Source organism: Mastigoproctus giganteus, chromosome 5 (assembly GCF_048544385.1).
Source record: "Mastigoproctus giganteus isolate SK-2022 chromosome 5, ASM4854438v1, whole genome shotgun sequence".
Lineage (NCBI taxonomy): Eukaryota > Metazoa > Arthropoda > Arachnida > Uropygi > Thelyphonidae > Mastigoproctus > Mastigoproctus giganteus.
Genome location: NC_143579.1, coordinates 74,526,441 through 74,553,017, shown reverse-complemented (window position 1 = coordinate 74,553,017; position 26,577 = coordinate 74,526,441). Strand labels below are relative to the sequence as shown.

The 26,577-nt window shown below is 36.6% G+C and overlaps 2 protein-coding genes across 2 annotated transcripts in view; one reads left to right on the top strand and one right to left on the bottom strand.

Moving 5' to 3' along the window:
- Positions 1-26,577, top strand: part of LOC150085495 (sphingomyelin phosphodiesterase-like) — a 78,685-nt gene that overhangs the window by 45,120 nt on the left and 6,988 nt on the right. Inside the window, exons 9-14 of the mRNA XM_090374577.1 lie at positions 5,069-5,179; positions 5,310-5,390; positions 16,998-17,085; positions 19,075-19,157; positions 21,724-21,920; positions 26,265-26,445. Of these exons, the coding sequence (XP_090230703.1) occupies positions 5,069-5,179; positions 5,310-5,390; positions 16,998-17,085; positions 19,075-19,157; positions 21,724-21,920; positions 26,265-26,445 (741 nt within the window). The remainder of the gene's footprint in view (positions 1-5,068; positions 5,180-5,309; positions 5,391-16,997; positions 17,086-19,074; positions 19,158-21,723; positions 21,921-26,264; positions 26,446-26,577) is intronic.
- Positions 1-26,577, bottom strand: part of LOC150085496 (protein tyrosine phosphatase type IVA 1-like) — a 170,263-nt gene that overhangs the window by 142,517 nt on the left and 1,169 nt on the right. The window lies entirely within an intron of this gene.

Here is a 26,577-nt window from a genome sequence, read left to right as displayed (position 1 = left end):
AATAAAGAAAAATATAAAATCAAAAGAAGTGCATCCAGTTGATATAGATGAACAGTGCACTGTTGAGTCAGTTTGGTGTGACATAAGCACTGCGAAAGCAAAAATTAGAGTAGGAGTGTGTTATAGGCCTAATGACTCGAATGAGTACAATGAACAGTTGTACAGAGAAATAGAGTGGGCTAGTAAATCGGAATGTCTTATAATGGTGGATTTTAACTTCCCAGATATTGACTGGAACTTGGGGGTTGGGCACTCACACACTAGTCAGACTTTTGTGGATTTATTGGATGATTGTTTTCTGCAGCAGCATGTTCGAGAGGCAACCAGAGAAAGTAATACTCATGATCTGGTTATCAGCAGTGATCATTCATGTATTAGGAATTTGCAGATAAAAGAACCACTAGGTGGCAGTGATCACAGTGTACTGACGTGGGATTTACTTAAAGATTTAATTACCATCAGGGGTAAAGGAAAGGGTTTTTGCTTCCGTAAAGGTGAGTACAGTGGTCTCCGACAGTTTTTAAATTTTGTACAGTGGGATCAACTGACGATGTTACCAACAGTAAATTCTAAGTGGGAAGCATTCAAGGAATTAATCGTGGAAGCTACTAAAAGTTTCGTACCTATTAAGAAATATTGTTCAAGGTTTAGGCCTAAATGGTTGTCAAATGAACTAATGAGACTCGTAACAGAGAAGAAAAATGCATGGGATGCATATAAATTATCAAGCGACTCAGAAGCCTATGGCAGATATAAGTTAATCTGTAATCAGGTCACAAAGGAGGTTAGGCAGGCGAAGGCAGATTACGAGAAATCCTTGGCAAAAGATGCTAAGAAAAACAGCAAGGATTTCTTTACTTATATAAACTCTAAAAGGAAGGGGATGAATCTGATTGGTCCACTTGACATCGATGGTTCGACTGTTGATGATCCTGCTCAGATAGCAAACAAACTGAATGAGTATTTTGCATCTACATTCACACGTGAGGAATTATTAAGGTTTGAAAATGGCAGAAGGTTATCAAATTGTAGCAGGGTGTGTGCTTAATGATCTTGTAATAACTGAGAGCAAAGTGGAAGAGAAATTGTTGAAGTTAAACGTAAGAAAAGCACCTGGGGTGGATGGGATCTATCCAGTTATATTAAAGGAGGCGGCAAGGCAACTAAGCAAACCCTTAGCCATAATTATGAGAGCATCCTTGAACTCAGGGGAGGTTCCCACGGAGTGGAGATGTACAAATGTATCCCCAATTCACAAAGGTGGATCGAAGGGTGATACGAGTAATTACAGACCAGTTAGTTTAACTTCTGTTCCGGGTAAAATAATGGAGTCGCTGGTTAAAGATGCATTGCAGGATCATCTAGACAAGACTGCAGCAATAATTCAGACACAGCATGGGTTTGTTAAGGGAAAGTCTTGTCTGACAAATTTGATAGGATATTATGATGTGGTTACAAAGGAACTGGATGCAAAAAACAATTTTGATATCATATATTTGGATTTCAGGAAAGCTTTTGACAGTGTTGCGCATGGAAGACTATTGTACAAATTGGAGCAGAATGGTATTAAGGGTAAGTTGCTACAATGGATAAAAGGATGGTTAAGTGCGAGAAGACAGAGGGTGGTAATCAATGGGTGCTGCTCTTCTTGGACTAATGTTATTAGTGGAGTCCCACAGGGTTCGGTGTTAGGTCCACTGTTGTTTTGTATATTTATCAATGATATTGATGAAGGTATATCAGGCTTAATGTCGAAGTTTGCAGATGATACAAAGGTTGGCAGGGTTGTTAATGACAGTAATGGCAGTCTGCTACTGCAACAGGATCTAGATAATTTAGGCAAATGGGCTAAGAAGTGGCAACTGAAGTTTAACCTTGACAGATGCAAAGTACTGCATATGGGTAGAAATAACCCCAGAGAAACGTACCAACTGTGTGGTACTACACTTAAGGTGGTAGAAAATGAAAAAGACCTGGGAGTAATTGTGCAGTCAGATATGAAGTTCTCTGAGCAATGCAGACAGGCTGCCAGGGCAAGTCATGGGGTTTTGTCAATGATATATAGGAATTTTGCTAGCAGGGAAAAGGAGGTGATTATCCCCTGTATAAGGCAATGGTCAGGCCACGCCTTGAGTATACAGGTCTGGAGACCTCATTTTAGGAAGGATGTAGATTTACTTGAGCGGGGTACAGAGAAGGGCAACAAGATTGGTGAGGGGAATGAAGGGATCCTCTTACCAAGAGAGGCTTAAGTTCTGCAAATTGCAGTGGCTGGAGACTAGGCACCTGTGCGGTGATCTGATTGAGGTATATAAGGCCTTGAATGGATTGAGCACGCTGAATTCTGATGGGATCTTTCCACTTGTTCAGATTACGAACCTAAGGGGGCATAAATTCAAATTAAGAAAAGACAGATGTAGAATAGATGTGCGGAAATTTGCCTTTAGCCAGCGGGTGGTTAATTGCTGGAACAAACTTCCATCTGTCGTTGTGGAAGTTGATAGCTTGAATAAATTTAAGGAGGAACTGGACAGGCATTTGGAGGGAATGGTGTGATTTTTTTTTTTTTTTTTTGGCTGATGCTGCATAAGCTCATACATTTGCTTTCTTGCATCACATGCCACTACTACTACTACTACTACTACCAGCCATCCAAACAAGATTTCAGAGGACGGGGAACTTTATCCCAATTACGGAAATTTTCTTTGAATGACAGGATTGGCAGGAACATTATTTGAAATCAGATAGCCTAATTTTTTAGTCTTCATTACAGAGATACAACAGCCATTATTGGGAACCGCACGATCCGGATGAAACAGTTGAGAACAGCCAAAGTCCTCCCCCGAAATAGCAGCGTGGGTTGGGATGACATATGACAGAATTTTTGGCCGATATATTTTACAAGATACAATGAATTTGGAAAAATACCTCAATATTATTCAAACTTTTATTTTTTTTTCGGAATTCACACGTTACCCAAATGCGCAGGAAATGATCTTTATGCTGAACAGCGCTTTACAATATGGGGCTTGAAATTAATTTCCCAAACACAGAAAGAGAGAGTGGGGGGGCAGACGTGGGCAATAGTGTCCTGCAAGGAACTGTGATCTGATCCTGAAGTATTTTTTTCTTTTGGGGGATAGGCTGAAGATGTTTACCGGAGAAAGCCAAGAACTGTGGGTGAAATGAAATTATCAGGAAAGTGACTGACAGTTTCTGAGGACTTTCTTTTATGTTTATTTATCGGAAAATTTATCGATTAAATTGAGGAAGGTCATCAAAAGTTTGGTGCTTATGTTGAGATTTGAATATGTTTATGTAAATTATATGAAACTGTCCGATAAACAACTTGATCAAAGGTGCGATTATACATAGGTGCACGCCTAAGGGTTTCCAATATTTTGGTACCAAAAAAAAAAGTTGACATATGCATCCAAAAAGTTGAAATATACATCCAAGTACAAAAAATTTGTAGCAGTGGGGGGGGGGGGACTCCGAAATCCCACAACGCGTTAGAGGCCCAGCTGATATAAACGCGCTACTGTGCTTGATAAAATCTTTACTTTCCACATTATTCGGACAGAATCTTTTTAAAAACAGGCAGTGTCCTTCTAAGCATCCTGTACTAGTGACACAACAGTTCTTTGACTTAAAGCGACACCCACAATTATGGAAACAGTAACGGTAAGATGTACACATGATGACTGTTATATCTTCAAGGGTAAAGCATAGGAGCGTAACGTTTATATTTAAACATAAATTTAAACATAAATAAACGTAAATATTTACGTTTAAGTCTGATTCAGTTACTGTACAGTCGATGTGGCGTTATCATATGGTTTTCTGGAGAACGAGCATTCCGGTACTATTTTTTTTTTTTTTTTAGCAATACACCTCTGACGATAACCGCAGTGAAGACAATGGTTCGCCAAAAATGGTTATAACAGCAATAAGACGACTAAATTCCTCAAAAACAGAGATGGGAAGTGCGTCTGAATCAGGAGAAGTAGAATCTTATATTGATATATGAATAAAGTTTTGCTGGCACGATTCTGCTGCAATATTTGCATAATCCTTTGAAGAATAAATAACAATTCTATTAGAAAAATCGCTGTGGTATATTAATTTTCTCATCAGTATATATCTGATGACCCACATTTTACAGCTGGTCCACACTTTGGGTGTCATTTGTGACGATGCTTTTTCCTGAAAATATTTACAAATTAGAACGTTAAGATCGTAATCGCATTATCACTTGTAAAAAATGTGATAATTCGATTACGAGACCTTGTGTATTTTGTAAAGTAGCTCATTTGATAAAATAAGGGTGCCAGCTCCTGCGCTCATGATTATTTCAAGAATCATGATTGTTCTATACCAAGCAAGGCTCTCTCTCTCTCTCTCTCTCTCTCTCTCTCGCAGCACCATTGTAGGCATTTTCCGGGGAGGCAGGGGGGGGGGGTCCTTTCTGGTATCCTGTTTACTTTAGCTATGTTAAAGCCTTTCATTATTTGTTTACAGGCATGGCATCATTGAGTACCACATCAGTGTAAAAGCTTCTAGTCTCTCTCTCTCTCTCTCTCTGATGGGAGAAAAATCCAAATGCCTCTGAAAAAGTGATAAATGATAAAAATGACTACACTGATGACTGATGACTAGTAACAAAGCTGTGTCTAGTACACGAATTTACATACCTACCAACATTTCAATACTAAGGTTATGGTATGAAGACAATCTATATGACAATACATTTTTAAGCAGAATATTAAGTTTTAATGCAAAGAAACTTTAAACGTAAAATAATATTTATTCTGAAGGCAAAAGTTATTGAAATTTTAAAATATAAAATAATTCTACATAATAAAATAATAAACAAGGAAATTTTATAGGATTTTCGGCCATATCGTTAGTTAAGTAGAACAAAAAAAAAATAATAATAAATAAATAAAACGTAGTTTTAAAAATTTTACAAAGATAATATTAAAGTTTTATAACATAATGCAAATAATGGTGAATTTTTCATATCGTTAAATAATAGTGGAAATATTCGAACTGCCATTCTTTGTAGTTTTCCACAACCTGAAGTACAGGGGAAATTTTCTATATCCTGGTTACATAAAGAAGTTACCAAGGCTTGGGCAAAATGGCTGCCAGAAGAGGCACGAAAAACATTAAGACGGTAAGATAAAATCCAATTAATCCACATTTTATATTATATTATATATATATATATATATATATATATATAGAGAGAGAGAGAGAGAGAGAGAGAGAATTTTAAACGGAATAATTTTTTTTTTCTTTTGCAGAGGAGTATATTATTCTGTGAAGATAAATCCTGGATTACGTGTGATATCCCTGAATATGAATTACTGTAACAGTCAAAATTGGTAAGTCCATTTGAGTTGTAGTTAGAATTTTTATAAAAATTAGTAATTAGTAAGCAATTGCAACATTATTAGAGTCAAGGCAATAGCCTCAGTTTTTATCAGCTATAATAAAACCAAGTTTGCTAAGAAGCGCATTGATCTCAAAGTTTCGTCGGACTTAACCACAATTACGACAGTATTACACTAACACCTCAAAAAACAGATTGCTCCCAAAGGGTGTATACTTCTGCTGTCTCCCTTCTACTTAATGTGTACTCCCCCACTGAACTATACACTGAGTATAAAGTGAGGCTATAAATTACTGCTTACTACTTACAATACACCAGACATAACATTAATGGAAACAGTAATTTTTTTTATGAATACCCCAAATATGAAAGCTGCTGGAATCTATAGTACTTAACACCGTGGGTAGACTGCAGGTGAGAGAGAGAGAGAGAGAGAGAGAGAGAGAGAGAGAGAGAGAGAGAGAGAGAGAGAGAGAGAGAGAGAGAGAGAGAGAGATCAATTCAGAAGAACAGTGCCCATGGAAGTATCTATAGAAAAGGCATGCAGCAGAAATAGCACGTCTTTGAGACAGAGTGGAGAGACTTTGTGAGAGATGCAATGGGAAATACGGCAGTGTTCCGGAGAATTATTAAGTTTTAATCATCATCTGACATCTAAAAAAAATCCACATTATTTTAATCATGGAGAAGCGATAGTCCCTTCAACCCCCACCTGGGACCGCCACCGTTTACAAAGCAGCGGATGAAGAACGTTATTTTTATCTAAAATAAGAGAGAAATAATTGTACTGCAATTATTGAAAAAAATGAGTTTTTGAATCTCATTTACGCACATTGCACCTTTTAAACTAAAAATTAGTTAATCTATTTTTTATATAAACTTTTGTATAAACCTTTCCTATCGTTAAACAAAACTTTCTATCTCAGAAAACCTTTCTATTTCACAAAATTTCAAAATTTCTATTTCGCAAAATCTTTCTATCTCTTTCCTATCTCACAAAACTATACTATTAGTGATGCACAGCTTGAGTCTCAGGAGCCTGTTTGACCTGGGGCAGATTTTTTTTGTTTTGTTTGATTTTTGCCTTCCTTTAAGGCCCTAAAAATTTCGTAGGCCATAGGCACTGTGCCTAAGGTGCCTAATGGGAAATCCGGCCCTGCCCCTGATGATAATTATATCTTTAAGTAAATCCCACATCAGTACACTGTGATCACTGCCACCTAATGGTTCCTTTATCTGCAAATTCCTAATGCACGAATAATCACTGCTGATAACCAAATCAAGAGTATTACCCTCCTTAGTTGCCTCTCGAACATGCTGCTGCAGAAAACAATCATCCAATAAATCCACAAAAGTCTTGCTAGTGTGTCAGTGACCAATCCACAAATTCCAGTCAATATCTGGGAAGTTAAAATCCCCATTATAAGACATTCTGATTTACTAGTCCACTCTATTTCTCTGTACAACTATTCGTTGTACTCATTCGAGTCACTAGGTCTATAACATACACTTACTCTTATTTTTGCTTTCCCAGCTAATAGGCACATGTTTAAACAAAAGCCTACTAGTTTGTCATCAACTATTACGCGATGGCTTATAGTTGACGACAAGCAGATCCAATTGTTTCGTGTTCTAGTTCATCATGTAATATAAAGATAAAATTAATTATGTAAACCTAGCACATGAGAAATTATATCTGAAAGACAACACACGGCGTAAACTGTATTTATCTCTAATGGGCTAGAATCGAACAGGCACAATAAATAATAAATTCAGATTTGATCGAAATGAAGGTCCCTCTTCAAAATTAAAACAAAGTCATCATACGAAAAGCTTAATAATCAAAACAGCAAAATATTTAGCAAGATCATACTAATAATAAACCTATGGAAATCAAGACCCAACTATTATTCTCGGCTTTCTCGGGCAAGTAAGATAAGAAGTAGTTATTGTTGCCACCAGAGCGAGTATCGGGCGAGCTCAAAAAACTCATCTTTTCCTTCTCACTATCGAAAACCTTCCACAATGTATTCACTGCCATATTGTTTTTACAGTCAAGTACACTCAGTAATCACTGAATTATGATGACACGATCCGTAATGGTGAAAAACCTATGCCACATAGCTCACATTATCAAAAGCTGAACAGTTTCCTGTGCTAGAGCAGAGGTAATTTGCATCTGGTCGTAGTAGCAGTAGTAGTGTTTTAGGAGCATCAGCGACTAACACCATATTGCTCCGTATATCCTGTCTGTAAACTGCGTGCGTTCTGTGGTCGATTTTCTGTTTTCTAGACAAAAAAACTCAACTTTTCGAGAGTAAAAACCATATTACCCTCGCATGAGACCGAATAACTAAGCCACGTTGTGAAAAAGATCCATAAGCAATCCTCACGTCATCGACAGGACTCGAAGTCAGGGCCATGTGGTCGTGCAAGTCAAAGGAATAAAGTAGTAAGTATAGGGCGTAGTAAAGATATCACGGAGTTTCGAAAGGGTATGATTGTGGGAGATCGTGCGTAGGGTGCTTCCATATCGAAAAGGCATGTCTTGTCAGTTGCTCAGGGGCCCGCTGTGGTTAAGGTGTACAAAGAATTGTGTCGAACGAGTCAAACCACTTCCCTCCAACAGAACTGTAAAGGATTATGCAAGGCGACTTTAGTGGTAAGCGGATGCTTATATGGATGTATGTTTTTCTGGGAAGAACTAGTATCCCTGGTGCGTATGGACCAACGTTTCATTGATAAAGTCTAAACTAAACTAAACTAAATTATTATATTATATTAGAGTCACCTGGAAAGTTACTTTCAACTACCCATGTGTATTGTGTCTGTAAATTGCGTGTTCTCTGGTCGATTTGCCTGCTTTGCTGAACGAAAATTCTCAGTTTTTTTTTTCGGGAGAAAAACCTTGCTATCTATGCCTGAGACCGACTAACTCAGCCACGGAGTGAAAACAGCCCATAAAAGTTCCTCGCGTCATCGATGGGATTCGAACCCGGGCCTTTAACACCCGGTGTAAGGAAAATGGTGACAATACCACTGTGCTACCGGGCCGACTCTGGTAAGATGTGTATTGTATGTGTTTCCTGTCTATGGTGACTCCTAGGCGTATGACTATCTCCACCTAATGTCTCTGTGATGGAATACAGAATCTTTGTAAACGGGCCTGACATGGTATTAGTGTGTGTGTGTTTGTGTATGTGTTATTTATGTCAGGTCACTTTGCCATCAAGGAGCAGCTAGCACCTGGATAGCGGGTTCCTGGTGCCCAACCTGGTAAGATCTAAAACTAAATTATTATTTTTAGGCCACCCGAATAATTAAATTCATTTGCCGTGCTGTGTGTCGTATGTCTGTTAATCGCGTGTGTTCTCTGGTCGATTTGTCTGTTTTGCTGGACGAAAATCCCCCAGTTTCTGCGGGGAAAACCTTGTTATCTACGCCTGAGACCGACTAACTCAGCCACGGAACGAAAAAATCCCATTAAGGTTCCTCGCGTCATCGACGGGATTCGAATCCGGGGTGTTTCCACTCGGTGTGGGCAGGACGGTGACGATACCACTGTGCTACCCGCGCAGAACCTGGTAAGATCTGTTTGTATGTATGTGTTTCCTGTCTATGGTGGCTCCTAGGCGTATGCCTATCTCCCCCTAATGTCTTTGTGATGGAATATAGAATCTCTGTAAACGGGGCTAGCATAATATTAGTGTGTGTTTGTGTATGTATTAGCGCGGGTATTGTGTATTTGTATGTGTTGTTTATGCCAGGCCACTTTGCCACCAGGGAGCAGCTAATACCTGGATAGCTGATTCCTGGTGCCCAACCTCGGCACGTGGAGCCGGACCTGTACCAGTAGTCGGTGCTGTAACGCACCAAATCCCGCATCCACCAGTGGGTGTGTACCGTACCGGTGGATGCCAGCAATCCCGTACCCAGGTCACCGACACCTGGGTACCAGCAAAAAAAAACAAAAAAACCCACAACTCATAAATTCCGATGTCTTGTACCTAGGTACCTTAAGAAAAAAAAAACAAACAAACAAACACTGGATCCCGCAACCCATCAGTTGCCAGCAATATCCGGTACTTAGGTACAAGCAAAAAAAAAAAATAAAAATAAATAAATAAAAATAAATTAAAAAAATAATAAAATAAAATAATAAAAACAAATAAATAATTAAAATTAAAATAAATACAAGCTTCCTAAGGACACCTAGGAAGCTTGAATGCACTTTCCCGCCACAGAGAATCGAATGCGCCATCGAAATCGATAAACACTGCCATAACATATTTCTCTACTGATGTGTTACAATATCCTATCAAATCATTTACAGCATCCTCTGTAGATTTGCCCCCTTTTGAAATCCATACTGATTTGTCTTTTCTAAATTGCGACAATCCACCAACTGTTGTATTCGAATCAACAATAGTCGCTCATACAGTTTACCCAAATTTTCCAGCAAGGATATAGGTCTATATGCTCTGGGATCGGTCACCTCTTTTCCTGGCTTCCTTAATATCTTTAACAAAGCAGACTTCTATATTTCTGGCAAAACACTCTCCAAAAGCATTTGTTATACATGTTTAGAAAAACAACTGGAAATAGATCATACATCTTGACTATAGCTACATTTTCAACCAAGTCTTGTCCGGGACACTTGTTGCTATTCAACTTAGACACAGCTACTTTTAATTCTTCAGCAGTAAACAACTCCGTATGCTCGTTAGTGCTGTAATCATCATTTTCTCGTCGAATATCAACTTGTATAATTAGTAATATTATTTTTTTCTCTTATCTCATCCTTGTTTATCACAGTGTATTAGCCTTTACTGTAATATTGTATTAGCCTCTGTAACCTTATATTAGACTTTGTAACCTTGTATTAGCCTTTACTGTAAACCCCTGGCTTTTAGCCGTGAAGGGTATTGTGTACGGCATGTGCGTTTTGTATGCAATAAAGAGTTCTTCTTCTTCTTCTTCTTGTAATATATTATAATTTCTTTGATCATCCTCAGGAAATAACTTATCAACTATAGCTTCCACTGTAGAGATCCAGTTTATTGTCTCATAATTTCCATTAATTACTGTATTAAAAATATCTCCTGCCATTATTTTATTTTTACAGATTTTGTAAAGAAGACCCCACGGGTCTGTGTTACCTGTGGTTGACACCAAATTTTTCTAAGCCTTTAATTTACTATCCATAATCAATTTATAATATTGTCTCCTTTTAACTCTATATGTTTCCTTCAATAGCTGTACTTCACTCTCTTCCCCACCTCTGTTACGTTGGTAATTTTTCCTGGCTCTAAAAACTTCTCGCCTATGATTGGACAATTCAGCTGACCACCATGGCACAACAATATTCCTTTTTAACTTTTTCCTCCTGGTTGCATATACCATAGCGCGAAAAATTGAATTCTAATGAATGTATATACTAATTTCCTGAGCATTAAATACATTAAATTCCGTTACCTCTCGTGTAAAATAGTCCTGCCATAATGATTCTTTAAATCTATCCCAGTCGATCTTTCTATATGGAAATCTTCTTAAGTTCGCTACACATCTGTATTGGTTCTCTCTATATAAGAAATTAACAAGGAAATGAATTGCACGATGATCACTATTAGTGTAATTGTCCTTAACATCCCAGTCCAAAATTTTACTCTGGATTCGCCACAGAAGAGACAGTCAAATCAAAGTTGAATTCCCCATTCAAATTAGAAAAAGCACAAGGTCTTCCTGGTTGATCATGTACAGTCAAGTTATGTGAAATTACAAATTCTCTAACAATCTTTCACGAACATCACCCTGATTATTAAGCCAGAGAATAGATTTTGCATTAGAATCCAAAGTGAAGATTAGGTTTGTATTGCTTAATACCATAAATACCGTAATACCCTTTCCAGATAATCAATAGAACAAGTAATATCCTGAGTCGGAAAACAATACAATGAAATTATGTAAAAAGATATACACTCTACAGCTATTAAAACACATGTTGCATTTTGAGTACATAAGCCTGGTATAACAGTTAAATCGATATCATTATTAAACACTATAATAGCAGATTTTGGCTGCTAGTCCGAGGGTTGCACAATTCTTGATATTTCTGGATATCCAGCTACTTTAGACCGAATTCCCTGAACCACAGTTCTTGTAGACAGACGATATCATAACTATAGTGAGCCACAATTATTCGTACTTCATCGGCCACTGTACGTGATCTTTGAGCATTTAATTGCATAACTTTTATTTGACGACTACTCACAAAATTGGCTTAGTAATATCCAAGTTGCCAGGTGTGTTACTCATCATCAATGAGTCTTACTTTTGCTAATTCCACAGCTCTCAGATACTCTGGGCATTTCTGATCTCGTACTGCATGATTGTAATCTCTATTACATCGCTTACAGTTAATACAATTAGGATCACTGTCTTTATTAATACAATCTGCATATACGTGGCCATCCTCCGCACGGTGGCCACATGTTACAGTTTTATGTGTGCGGAATTGTGATGCATGTCCATATCCAAGACATTTAAAGCATTTATTAACTATTGTAAAACGCCGGAATTTATATGCTGAAAATCCTAAATAAATTCTATTCCGGCATTCTAAACACCTAATCATTTTTGTTTTTTTTTTTTTTTTTTTTGGGTAGTTGTTGGCGCATTGGCTTCTATGGCCATAATGCACCTCCCAAGGTTTTTGCAGTACTTTGATCCAAGCCCGAGGCGGGATTCGAACCCGCGACCTTTGGGTTGCCAGGCAGGCACTTTACCCACCCGGCTAGCCCGGTCGGCTCATTTTCGGTGAAAGTCCAATAACACAATTGGTAGCTTTATTTTTATTACCAGTATTAAATCTAAAAACTATTTCCTATTTCACTTCCTCTTCCGAATAATCAAAATCCTGTAAGTTTTTACAATACATGTCTTGTATAATATTTTCTTTACTCATATCCTTTTGCTACGTCATACACCAGAATTGTAGGATTATTCATTTTTGGTTTGTCATATTTTAATCCCAACGTTGCAAAAGTATCTGAAGCTGCTATTTTATGCATGTCATTCTTATCATTGGTCTCCAACAAAACACCCTTGTTCCTTATCACCCTCATATTACGTATTTTCACTTCTTTAAAATCACTCTTTAAAGTATTTGCCACTACGTCCTTTACATCTTGACTAGTTTGATATTCAGAAGTTTCAGCAGCTCTCAATATCACCACATTCTATCTAGTTCCGCTTCTAATTATAGACGGTTTCTGAACCTGTTGCGGATCATTTTTCGTAAAGTTTTGGCCGCCAATCCTATCTGTAGGTAAACCGTCTTGAACTTTATCAGCATAAGTCGATAACTGGTAAGATCTACCGGCAGCTCTTAGGAGACCATGCACCCTGCCATGTCGCATTTTTTCTCGGACAGAAACAGGATCTTCCAAGATGATAATGCGCCGGGTCATCGGGCCCGCACTGTACACGAACGATTCGAGGAACACAGTGAAGATATCACTCATTTTGATTGTCCTCCAAATTCGCCTGACCTCAATCCAATTGAACACTTGTGGGATGTTTTGGAACGGGAAGTGTGGCGTATGGGCACGCAACCGTCATCTATTCCGACCTGTAGAAAGCCTTGCAGGCAGCATAGCTCCAGAACTCTACGGATGTCTTCAGACATCTAGTGAAGTCAATGCTTAGGCGAATATCGGCTGTCATCCGTATGAACGATGGTCCAACAAGGTACTAAGTAGGCAGTCATAATTCAGTGATTACAAAGTGTTTTTCATTCTTCAAGGTATTCAGTTGAGAGTTGTTAGACGGATTTGAACTTACGTTCTGGGTGCCGCCTTTATTTTTAATAAAAATAAATATCTTCAGAGTGAGTGACGACGTTCATTGTATTTATTTATTTTTATTTAACTTCAATTTTTGTTTGATTGACTTGAAACAATTTCATTATTTTTATTGAATTGAATATTTCTATGGTTTATGTCCTATATTATTTGTCCTTTCCTTAGCACAAGTTGGTTTTCTGTAGTTACTCCAATTATAGTTGTGTTTCTCATTCCGAAGACTCGTGCTACAAAGTTCCAACTTTTGCTCTCATCCTTTCTTTTTAAAAGAGCGATCTTCCTAAGTCTAAAAACACTTACTTTATTTATACTGAATTCTTGGTGTTCTGTGTTACGTGTTTCTTAGGTCGAGTTGTAAAGTCAATCTGATTAGGATAACAATATAAAGGTGGGCTGCAACTCTGAATATTCTCCAGTCATGCTGAAGATGGACATGGGATATGGTCAAGCTGCAGTGGGCATAGAAACATCGTATAATGAAATGAAAAAAATTAAGAAATGAATTTGAAAAGATCATCAAGGAAGCATCATCTATTGCACAGAAATGGGGTATACCTTGTCAATTTGCAAATGAACGGAGGCAATTTGTTAAGAAACATTTGGATGAACTGGCAGAGGACTACCGATTTGAAAATGCAGAACTGCTCTTTAAAGTTAACATTTTTTATTGTGTAATTGACTTAGTGACTACCCAAATGCACTAAAGGTTTCAAGGACTAAATACATTTTCTGACTTATTTACATTTCTTACTCCAACTCAATTAATCCAAATGAATGAAAATTCCATTATAAAAAACGCGGAGAATGTGCAAAAGAAATTTTCAAGTGACTTTTCAGAATAATTTTCGATGCAATTACTACTTTGCGTAAAGTCACTAAAAATTGAAATTGCAAAAAATTAAAACTATTCGCGAATTTGCAGAACTAGTCATAGTAAAATTCTACGATATGAGTGCTAGTTTTTCGGAAGGGTGCTCCTTGTTGATATTATTTTTGACAATTTCGGTTATTGTACCACCTGTGGAACCCTCTTTCTCGAAATTAAAATTAATTAAGAATTATTTGAGAAACACCATGGGACAACAACGTCCATCAGTGCTAGCACTGCGTTCCCATGATTTTTCTCCCGGGAACTCGGGTTCCCGGGAGAAAAATCATGGGAACCTCCAGAAAAATAGCAAATCGACCACAGTATACACGCAATTTTCAGACATTTAAAACGGCGCAATGTGGCCTAAGTTGCTGATGCGCCTAAAACCCTAAAATTCATTTTGGATATCGCATTATCTGGGATAAGTCTGAATATATTGTATTTTTCCTGAACTACCACCACCACATGGTGGTAGTGAAATCTCATATGCCAGATGCGTTGGTCAGCTAAAGAACCGTTACTTCACATAACTGGAAAAGCAATCATACCAAAAATACGAGTACGTTAACTGTTGTGTTTATCTAACGCTGCTCTGTGTCTCAAAAAATTGGGCTTCTGCGACTCTCGCTAATGTCAAAAAAGTTTACTTTGCTGATTTCTGGCTCCTTCGCTACTGGATAAACTTCGCCACCATCCCCAAAACAGTACAACCTACAATCGCCACTGCACTAGCTTCTCACGCTGCTGTCCTTAGCTGAAGAAAGGAGCCATATATGCACGGTAAAAATGGCAACAGGTATCATGTCTGGACAAAATTTCTGGGAATAATGCTCCTGAGAACCTCTCCTCCCATCAGCCTGGACCGAGATAAGCTCAATATAATAGCCCTCTCTGATAGAATTTTATACCCACTCAGCTTCTCTCAACTGTGAAATCGATCAATAGGGATCTGTTAGTCTGCGCGTGTAGCACAGTGGTATCGTCACCGTCCTCCCCACACCGGGTGGAAAAGGCCCGGGTTCGAATACCGTCGATGACGAGAGGAACTGTAATGGGCTCTTTTCGCTCCGTGGCTGAATTAGTCGGTCTCAGGCGTAGATAGCAAGGTTTCCCCCCATAAACTGGGGTTTTTCGTCCAGCAAAACAGACAAATCGACCATGGAACACACGCAATTAACCGACATAAAACACACAGCACGGCAGATGAATTTAATTATTCGGGTGACCTAAAAATAATAGTGAAAAAAAAAAAAAAATAGGGATCTGTTCAAATTCATAAAGAATAAAAAATACAGAAAAAAAATCTTGCATGGTAATGCCCCAGTGAATGTCATCATAATACTTTAACCAGCTCTGTAGAAGGGATGTTGCGTTAACCCTTCAGTTCTCCTTTAATTCTCTGAGAACGGTATGAACTGTGGCTAGCATAAACATATATTAGTGTGTCAACTTAGCTAAGTACAATCCGTCATCTCTAACGATGTAGACTGTTCACACTTCAGAACACGAGATTGAGTAGGATATGTTTGACTGTCTGATTCAAGCTGCTTATTATGTATTGCTCGAAGTAGAACGCAGAAAACTACCGGTGTTTCCTGTGAGCTTCCCAGGTAGAGTAGAGAGAATTTTTATAGGCGAGTTAAAGTCATTCACTAGGTATTTCGCGAAGCATTTACGTTACAATTCCAGCCCTACTCATCAACAGACTGTTGGTCTACGAAACGCACTACTACAATGTAAGCAGTTGGTACCACTTCTCTCTCATTTCGAAAGGTATACGAAATGAGAGAGAAGAGCGTGCTAAAGAATGACCTTCAACCGCTTGATTCTCCACTATAGCTTTCCTCGTCCCAGAGCAAGATTGGCATTATCATCCATAAAAGGAGTGCTTGTTAAACATGTTACTAAGCACAAGTATAGCTAGCTGAACGCCCTGTTAACAATAACAAATCTCTAATTATAGGTATTGTTCCCATTATTTGTACTATTCCCATCTTATGTATTATCCGTCCAATTAAAACAGATACTTGAATCTTTCTGTGCATGAATAAAAAGTCTATACCTATTAGCTAAAATAGGGAAGTTAGGTTTAATGCAGCAAAGAAGGGTGGACTAACTATAAAAAGTTAATTAATACACGGGTGTATTTTATGTAAATAAATAGGATTTGAGCGAATGTTTAATTAAATGTTTGTATTACTCTAGTTTCGTTATGTGATTAGATGTGTGTTAGGCACCAAAGCAACTAAAGGCTATGGAGCGCTATTATACAGCGTCTGTAATTGCGTACAATTTTCTGTCGGTTTGATGGACAAAAAAAAAAAAAAAAAGAAAAAAGAATTTTAGGGAGTAAAAGCCATATGGCCTTTGCCAAAGACCGAATAATTCAGCCACTTGTGAAAAGAAACAATTTATTACGTCTTATATCGTTATATTTCATTATATGATTGACAAAGTTCCAGCCAGCGGACAATAAATAATTTTTATTGCACATAAAAGTATGTTCAGTTTTCCCTTCGTCACAGTGAATGCTAGGTGTTTACAAGTGGAATTTTATGCACAAGATTTATAGACGGTTGAAAGAATCCAAAAAGTGGAAGGATAAGTAGTTGGCGCTAGCGAAACTACAAATTCTGTCCCTTCACGAGATTCTAGAACGCTCTCCCAGTACTATTTTAAATGCGGTAAACAACTACATTACAACTGATATCGAGGTAGCCAACAGTGAGAGTTGAAAAAAAAAAAAAAAAAGCATTTGACTAATAACATAAAAAATTATACATATTTTTTCTTATTATTTTTCTGAACTCAGGTCATAGCTAAGGTTAACAAATGCATTATGAAAAAATACATTATTTGCATTCAGGTGGATGCTACTAAATTCTACTGATCCCGGCCAAGAGCTCGAATGGCTTGTACAAGAGCTGCAGGCAGCAGAGCTTGAAGGAGACAAAGTAAGTTGAAACTATATATTTTTTCAATTATATATTTTTGATAGTTTGATATATTTGATAGAATATAGTATCATATGATTAGTGATATTACCTTGTTTTAAATTAGAAAAATATTAGAGAGTTAGGGATAAAACTTTCTATAATCTAGTACATTATAAATTGAAAGAGGCCTCTGTTCTCAGGATTCATTATAGGAATATAATTCAGCTTTACTGAGAAGATGGATAAAACACAGGTTTTTGAGTAAAAACTCTTTAATATCAGAAACAAGTTACAAACGCAAGTTACAATAAGTTAAAAATAAAGTAAATAAATCACTAAAAGTTTCGAACTTAAGTCCGAAAGCTTTTGGTGATTTATTTACTTTATTTTTAACTTATTTTAACTTGTGTTTCTGATATTAAAGTTTTTACCCAAAAACCTGTGTTTAATCCGTCTGAATTATATTCCTAGTACATTATATTTATTTTTCCATTTTTCATTCTGAAATTTTGGGAGTTTGTGCTCCACATCGTGATATTCTACTTCCAATTTTAAATTGGAGGTAGAATATCATGACTCCAATTTAAAGATATATGACTGATATTTAAGTTGGCGCCAAATTAAAGATATAATGATTGGACATAGCATTCAATTTCTAAAAGTGATATTGCTTGCTGATATTCATTACCGTATGCATATTACATGTGTACACATGAATACTTGACTGATATCGGTATATTACTGGGTTTCTTTATAGCTATGAAGGAGTTCTCTGCGAAAAGAGAATTTCCTAGTAGCCCTTCCGTGCAAAAATCAAAAGGATTCAATAGTAAAAAAAAAATCCTCATTATTAAAACTAGAGGTGTATAATAAGGTCTAATTATGTTAAATTCCTTTTTATATCTTTCGACGCGGAAAATAACTGCAGAAAAAGGACTTTGGTCTGCTATGAGATTGATTACACACAGATGAATACAAATTTAGCATGCGTTTCTTGTGCAAGCTTAATATTAAAATATAATCTATAGAAGCAGTGGTAATTAAGGGAAAAAAGTACAAAGTGCTTCAAATATGAATGAAATTTTTTGTATTATAAATAATTCAAACATTGTTATTCTCGGGATAATCTCTCTCTCTCTCTCTCTCTCTTCGTCTAAACACGTCTGCCATCTTTTTTCTAACTTCTGAACGCATTTTTCCAAGACATTTTTGTGGTTGTTGTTATCGGAATTAGCTATGCACAACTTCGATGAGATCTCAGTCATTTTGAAATTTTTTACTGTTTACCGTTGCCAATGGTCAGGAGCGAGAGTGCAGTGGGACACGCTCTTTGAATGGACCATGGTTCAACCTCGCGTGACTACTAAATACGATAAGGATTGTATTTACAATTTATTGTAAACTCCTCTGTCCTGGAGAAACAAGAACATTTTACAAACTATACTTTTAATGATCTGAACAAATGACAATCAGAAATTTCTACTATAGACGGGTAGGTAAGGAAATACTTTCCATTTCAGATCAATCAGGATATTAATTGTCACTGCGGCTGTGTGAAGCTTAGTACGGCTTTGGTGGAAACATGCTTCCATCATGATCAATTCAGAGCTTCAGACATGGAGCCCCCCATTTTGCTGATAGACTGAGAAGATGAGGCTCTATCAACTGCTGAAGTATGTAACGATAAGCAGATCTTGTCACTGAAGCTTCTGCAAAAACCAAAAAAAGGACCATAATCTTGATTTATAAAGCAGACGTCATTTCTCATTGGTACGGTGCCACGAAAACTATACTTCGCACTACAGCGAAGTATTTTGTTTATAGAGTATAGTCAAACTCATTAGGTTTAATACCACAATATCCGTCATTTTTTCCTTATATGATTTAAATTATAAATATGAAATTAAATTACACCTTGTATTATTGTCAATAAATAATAATTGGATATTGTGTTATAAATAGCTTAGATCTAATCACCATTCTTAGAAGTCTAGTGTTGTTGTTTAGGTACACATCATCGGACATATTCCACCAGGTCACAATGACTGCCTGCAGGTTTGGAGCCGAAATTACTACCGCATCGTTTACAGGTATGTCATATATATGTAGGTACTGTCCGCACTACTTTATTTTTACCTTAAAAATGGCTTACTTCGGAACAATACTTACAGAACTACGTAAACGGTACAATTCTTATTGTTTACACATTTGCTGGTCTTGCATACGCTGCATAATAACAACAAAAACCGAAGTGTTTTTTTTTATACATCTCCTTCCTCCACTTGTTACGGAACTCTTTCAGGGACTACCTCCATTATTATATAATGGAGTAGTGTCAACTCATATAGTGCAATTATATTATATAATTGTACTATCAACACGTGACAGTAAAAATATATAAAATGTTCTTGGGAAAGCCTTTTATCGCACCAGTACTTAGAGAACGCCGTAAACAGCACAGTTCTTATCATATATATGTTTTCCGGTTGTGCATACACTGTATAATAATCATAACATAAAACAAAGTTTGTTTTTTTAATAAATCTCGTTCTCCACTCATCAGGGAACTGTTTTCCTCTTCTAATGACTAGGTTTCTAGAGGAACAGGAACAGGAACAAGTAATTCACCACTGCGACTAACTTATATAATGGCTGACGGAATATTCGGATGCCCAAATTTTTTTTCTGTCCTTTTTCCTTTTTTCCAAATGTTTTTCCTTTCTGTCCTTTGATTTAAATACACTAAGTCTACGATATTTCTATTTAAAAAATGTTCATTGTTATTCAGTGTATAAGGCAGTATATGAGTTCATATCGTATAAGAATTTACTATAAACCTTTATGGTGAGCTGCATAATCATGTCAGTTTTCCACTTGGGACGAAGGGCACAGCTTATTAATAAAATTAGTTTCTATTTCTTGTAGAAAATTTTATTTTTCTCATATGCACATGTGTGAAGGATGAGGGAAGGGTGAATAGATACAATCCAACTGTAGATAGCTTTCATACGCAAACAGGTTCAAAAACGTGGTCATTGAAGGTCCAATATTATTTCAATTAAATCAGAGACAGTGAAGCAATCATTGTTACACTAAATCAATTGCGGCGAATCTGACAGGAAGGAACTTAGGTAGTAGTAGTAATAGTAGAGGCATATGATGCAAGAAAACAAATTTATGTAGCATCAGCCAAAAAAAAAAAAAAAACCCATTTCACACATCCATTTCCTCTAAAAGTTTGTCCAGTTCCTCTTTGAATTTATTTGAGCTATCAACATCCACAACGATAGATGGAAGTTTGTTCCAGCAATCCATTACCCGCTGGTTAAAGGCAAATTTCTGCACATCTTTTCTACAACTGTCTCTCCTCAATTTGAATTTATGCCCCCTCAGGTTCACAATTTGAACAAGCGGAAGAATCCCATCAGAATTCACTGTGCTCAACCCATTATACACTTCAATCAGATTTCAGCCTTATACACTTCAATCAGATCACCTCGCAGCTGCCTTATCTCCAGATGCTGCAGTTTGCAGAACTTAAGCCTTTCTTGGTCAGAGCCACCCCTTTGTTCCCATCACGAATCTCATTGCCCTTCTCTGTACTTGTTCCAGCAGTTCTACATCGTTCCTAAAGCGAGGCCTCCAGACTTGTATGCAGTACTCAAGGCGTGGTCTGATCATTGCCTTATACAAGCGGATAATCACCTCCTTATCCCCGCAGGCAAAGTCCCTGTATAACAAGGCCCAATGAGCTGCTTGGGCTGCCTGTATGCACTGATGAGAAAACTTCATATCTGACTGCACAATTACCCCAGGTCGTTTTCATTCTCCACTAACCTGAGTGTAGTGCAACACAGTTGGTAGGTTACTCTGGGGTTACTTCTACCCATATGCAGTACTTTGCATTTGTCAAGGTTAAACTTCAGTTGCCACTTCTTAGCCCATCTGCCCAAATTATCTAGATCCTGTTGCAGTAGCACACTGCCATTACTGTCATTAACAACAATGCCAACCTTCGTGTCATCTGCAAACTTCGACATCAAGCCTGATATACCTTCATCAATATCATTGATAAATATACAAAACAACAGTGGACCCAACACCGAACCCTGGGGGAATCCACTAATAACATTAGTCCACGAAGAGCAGCGTCCATTGATTACCACTCTGTTCTTCTCCCACTCAACCACCCTTTTATCCATTGTAGCAACCTGCCCTTAATACCATACTGCTCCAATTTGTACAGTAGTCTTCTATGCGCAACAGTGTGTCAAAAGCTTTCCTGAAATCCAAGTATATGATTTCAAAATTATTTTTTGCATCCAGTTCCTTTGTAACCACATCATAGTATCCAATCAAATTTGTCAGACAATACTTCCCCTTAACAAACCCGTGCTGTGCCTGAATTATTACTGCAGACTTGTCTAGATGATTCTACAATGCTTCTTTAACCAGTGATTCCATTATTTTTCCCGGAACAGAAGTTAAACTAACAGATCTGAACCTGAAGTTATCAAAATGTACTGAAGTTTAAAAGTCTCATATTTACTTTGCTCTTTTAAAGTAGGTGCAAACATCTTCAAATGTGAATGAGTATGTTAAGACGATACCAAAGTGCCACGGTAAAATTAACAGACAGCGTGTTCTATCAACTAGATACGAGCAGACCATCACGGCCCAGTTTTTCGGTCACAGTCACATGGATGAATTTGAGGTGTTTTATGACCCAGACACGCTCACTCGACCTACAAGTATTGCCTACATCGGACCAAGCGTGACGAGCTACGAAGGAGTAAATCCCAGTTACAGGATATACACTGTGGACGGTAACTATCCTGGTAGTTCACGGGTAAGTCTTACCGCTATAGATTTGAAATGTTCCATAGATTTATACAAGGTGTTTCGTAAATTAATGTGGGTTGTACTTTCAGGATTGATAAAAGTTTACAATAAACATCTGTCCGGAGCTATGCTTTTTGAATTTTAAAAAACAGCTATGGAGTTTTCAATATTAAAAAATAATAAAAATAATAGTTACGAATAAGCAGGCACCTTATTCGTAACTTATTTTAACTCTGCTTATTTTATGCCTAGAAAAATGTTTATTCATACTAGGTACATGTTTGGTTATTTTTATTTATATATATTTTTAATGTTTTTATTATTTTTTCCAATGATGACTACACAGCCATTTTTAGGCACGTTAACGTATAGGCGCCTAGCGGCTTCCCCACGTCCGTCCGTCTGTACATCCGCATGTAATGGAATGAATCCGAGTGGAAGGATTTTCATGAAATTTTATATTTGATTCATATAGAAAGATTTGTCGAGACACTTAAATTTCATTAAAATCGGACAAATAGAAATCCGCCAATTATTTCTTTTTCCCATACAAACTATATGAAAAAAAAATTCATTGATTAAATGACATTTTATAGCAACGCCAAGAGTTATTATTATTAATAGCTATATGGTGCAAGGAAGCCTGAGGCTTATGCTGCACCAGAAAAAAAAAATTCCCAAGTTACCCTGAGAAAGAGAGAGTCAAAAGTAGAAGGGAATCACCAAGAAAGAGAAGAATGATGACATCCAGCTCAGGACCCTGAGTGTGCCAAGCCCATACTCACCAGATGTGAGCCCCCGGGTTCTTTGTTTACATTCAGTGTGCCATGTTCGTTTCATTGTGAATTTTCCCTCAATTGTTAACGCAGAAATAACACTGTGTAGCCACACAGTGTTATTTCTCATTAATAATAATTTTTATGTAACCATGAGCTCTGGGCAGTTTCTGTGCCGGGGAGGCCCAAAAAGAGTGTAAAACACTAACAATTAAGGAGAAAATGGATGTGATCGTCACATGGAGTCTGGTGAGCATCGGTCGGATGTGTGTAAGGCGTTGAGTTTAGCATTATACTGTATCAACGATTATGAACAATGTTGATAAAATAAAGCGCACACACGCAGGGATAACAAGTGTGTCATCCTCCAGAACAAGTTATTCATGCAGTGAGACAATGGGAAAAATGGAGAAATTGTTAGTGTTGTGGGTTGATGATATGAACCAAAATAACATTCCTGTTACACAGGTGGTAATTCTCGACAATGCAGAGTCGTTATTTGACGAAATATGTGAGGAGTCTGGTAGCACTGAAACATTTACAGCTAGCAAAGGGTGGTTTCATCAATTTAAAAACTGTTGTAAAATTCACAATGTGAAAGTGTCTGGTGAAGCTGCTAGTGCTGACGTTGCAGTGGTGGAAGAGTATCTTTCCAAATTTAAACGCATAATAGACGAAGGCAACTACCACCCTGATTTAGTTTTTAATGTGGACGAAACGGGTAGTGGAATACGTACTCAAGTGATGACTCCACAGGACCAAAGTAAAATTTTATTTTATTAATTATTTTATATATAAGTATAAATAAAACATGTGCATTAGATGTTTAAAATGTTTAATTATTTATAAAGAACAGAAATATTAGTGCATACTTGGAAAAATTTTGGGAATTTCGGAACCTATCTCATTCAATTACATTATAATTTGGTCTTGTTTTACGACTTTTCATTTTACGACCCTGTTTTGTTGGAACCTAACCATGTCGTAAAACGGGTCCTACCTGTACTTAATTTTATCTTGTAATTATATTACAATTATGAGTAAATGGTTGCATGCATATCAATGTATCTTTTTCGTTACTGCTTCATAATATTATCTTATACTAATCTTATCCTTTAATATAATCTTATAATAATAGTATTACACTTATAGCTGATATATGTGAAATGTATAGAGAAAAGAGAGAGTTAAAAGTATATTGGAGAAGAAGCATAAAATATACCAACCGTTGTAATTAAACTAAACGGCTAAGTTTCGAGTAGGTAAAACTATAGTTTTACGTACTCGAAATAGAGTATTATTAAGTGTTCTATAAACTAATTAATCTTAGTAATCTTAGGTAATCAAAGTAATCTTCGTAATTAAGAATATAGCTATATTTACTTTTAACTTCAGTTAATTACAGAAAAAAGAATCAATTAATTTTAATTAAAAAATAGAATGCACCTGAAATGTAACACAACACAGCGTACATTACCTAACTTGTAATGGAAGCTTGTTATCGTTGTTTAGACATTACTTCGTTGGTCTCTGGAAAGCTTTTAAGATGAATTATAGTCGCAGTTCTCGTTTCCTGTCCCCCCCCCCCGGCAAAAATCGGCATAAATGAAAGTGTTTTCGCATTAATCGACAAGAAAAATAAGGATTTCTACTAAATTTTCAATAAATATTCTATTAGTCCCTGGGATGGTTCATGAAGTTCAACTCCGATTTCACAGCATTCCCTCCCCAGTTCCCCACCTAGAGAAATATTACTATAAATTTGGAACAGGAGCTCTGACACATTTCAAAATTTCATTGATTGCGTAGAATATTTTAGGAATCTTTGTAACAAATTTCGTGTTGATGGGTTGACTTATTTTGTTAAAAATCATTAATTAATACTATTTTCTAACGCGCCCGAAATGTACGGCGTTGTGTTACATTAACTAACTTGTTGAATATTCAAACAGCCATAGTTCCTAACTGTTCAGAATCCGATACACGTTTATATGAACTGTTTTCATTATTTAAGTCCTAAATCGATCTCTAAAATAGGGCCCACATATTATGAAACATCCTTTATATGTTTACTGTATATTAAATAGCAAAGGTGAATCATATTTTAAAGTAATCTTCACTTGAATGATTTGCATCTCATTTCTTATTTGAAAAATTTTAGAAATAAATTTAAAATGTCTTAATTATAATACTTTCTACATAGTTATGTGGAAGAAGAATAAAACAGACTATATATATCTTAAAATTCAGTACAAAAAATGATGTATATTATGTTTATTGCATGAGAGGGTTTGGTGGAGGAGGGCTGCAAGTCTGCATTACATATATTACAGCCTTTTGACCGTGTAATGAAAGTCTGCATTGTATAGCCAAAAGGCTACTGGTTTACTTCCAAATCTTGTCCTCGATAAGATCTGGATGTAAACCAGTTCAGTCTTCAATTCATTTCCAGCCGTTGGGTCAATGGGAATCTAATAGGGGGCTGGAAAATGGCCTCAGTTCGATTGGCAGCCGAAGTTGGAAAATTCTTTCCATTGGGTACTAGAGGAACCTTATTGAACTTTTTCACTTCGGACCCCCAATTGGTTGGTATAGAGAGAGGAGTCGCAGGAGATTTGGGTTTGGTTTTTTGTCCAGCAATGAGGAAAATGACCATAGCATACACTTGGCTTTTGCATCTCCATTAACTACTGTGTGATGAACGCTCATGCATCATCGGCCTCCAAAGATTCTTCTAGTTTAAAGTATCAACCTAATTCCCATGTAAACTCAAATAAATTTTGGGCTTTATACGAAAACCACCAGTTCAGGCTCTTGGTTTTATTTTTTTATTATTATTTTTTTTAAAATTTTCAATTTCACCAAGAGATCGAACTGATAGAATTAAAGATAATTTATTTTAATTTATTTCGCTTTAAAAGTTCAAGTTTATTAAACATTCATTAACTCATTAGATATAATACGATGATTTAGAAATCAGTAAATAGCAGAAAAAATATAGTGTGTAACAATATAAATTCTTGGCTAAATTCTTGTTTTTTCATGTGTATTTGAACCCTTCAGGTTCAAATGCACATGAAAAAACAAGTCGACATGTTTGCAAGAAAGTTCGTGTCCAGATTGATTTATGTTAATCTAGAGCACATGCAACCTTATTACATAAGTAACGATGAAAGATATATCCAATATTCCGTTAACAAAATATTTTTACGCGTTTTTAGCATATGAATGATGATTATATTGCAGAATACGAGACATTACTTTTCTTGTTGTTTTTATTAAGTAAAATAACAAGAGAGGAAACACGTTTTGCGAGATATGAGTAAAATCTCACCTGGGATATATAAAATACTCAGCACAGTAAGGGATAGCTAAGACTGATGACATCACAATCTTCAGGGAATAAATCTGCGACCGACGATTTCCTACTATATTTCGTTAAATCTTTCATTTGTGTTCTTATGTGTAAATAAAAGGATGAGCAAATGTTCATTGTAATCAATACTGTATGTTTTCTATAAAAGTGTTTTAATTCTTATGGTGCCAGGAATTTAATACGCTCTTTTCATTTGTAGACAGTTCTGGATCATGAGACATATTACCTCAATCTTACAGAGGCCAACTTGACTAACAAACCTGTTTGGAGAAAGGAATATTTCGCCCGTGAAGCCTACGGAATGAACAGCCTTCTTCCAGAGGACTGGAATCACCTGATAACGAGGTTCCAAAAAGATGATGAATTATTCCAAACGTTTTACAGGTTGGTCAAACTGTTTTTTCTTTTTCATGGACGGTGCTAGCTAATAAAATTTTGATAGAGGGAAAATTCTCCCCAATTTAAAAAAAAAATTGAATTTTCAAGGAGTGCCAATGGTTGAATTTTTAAGGAGTC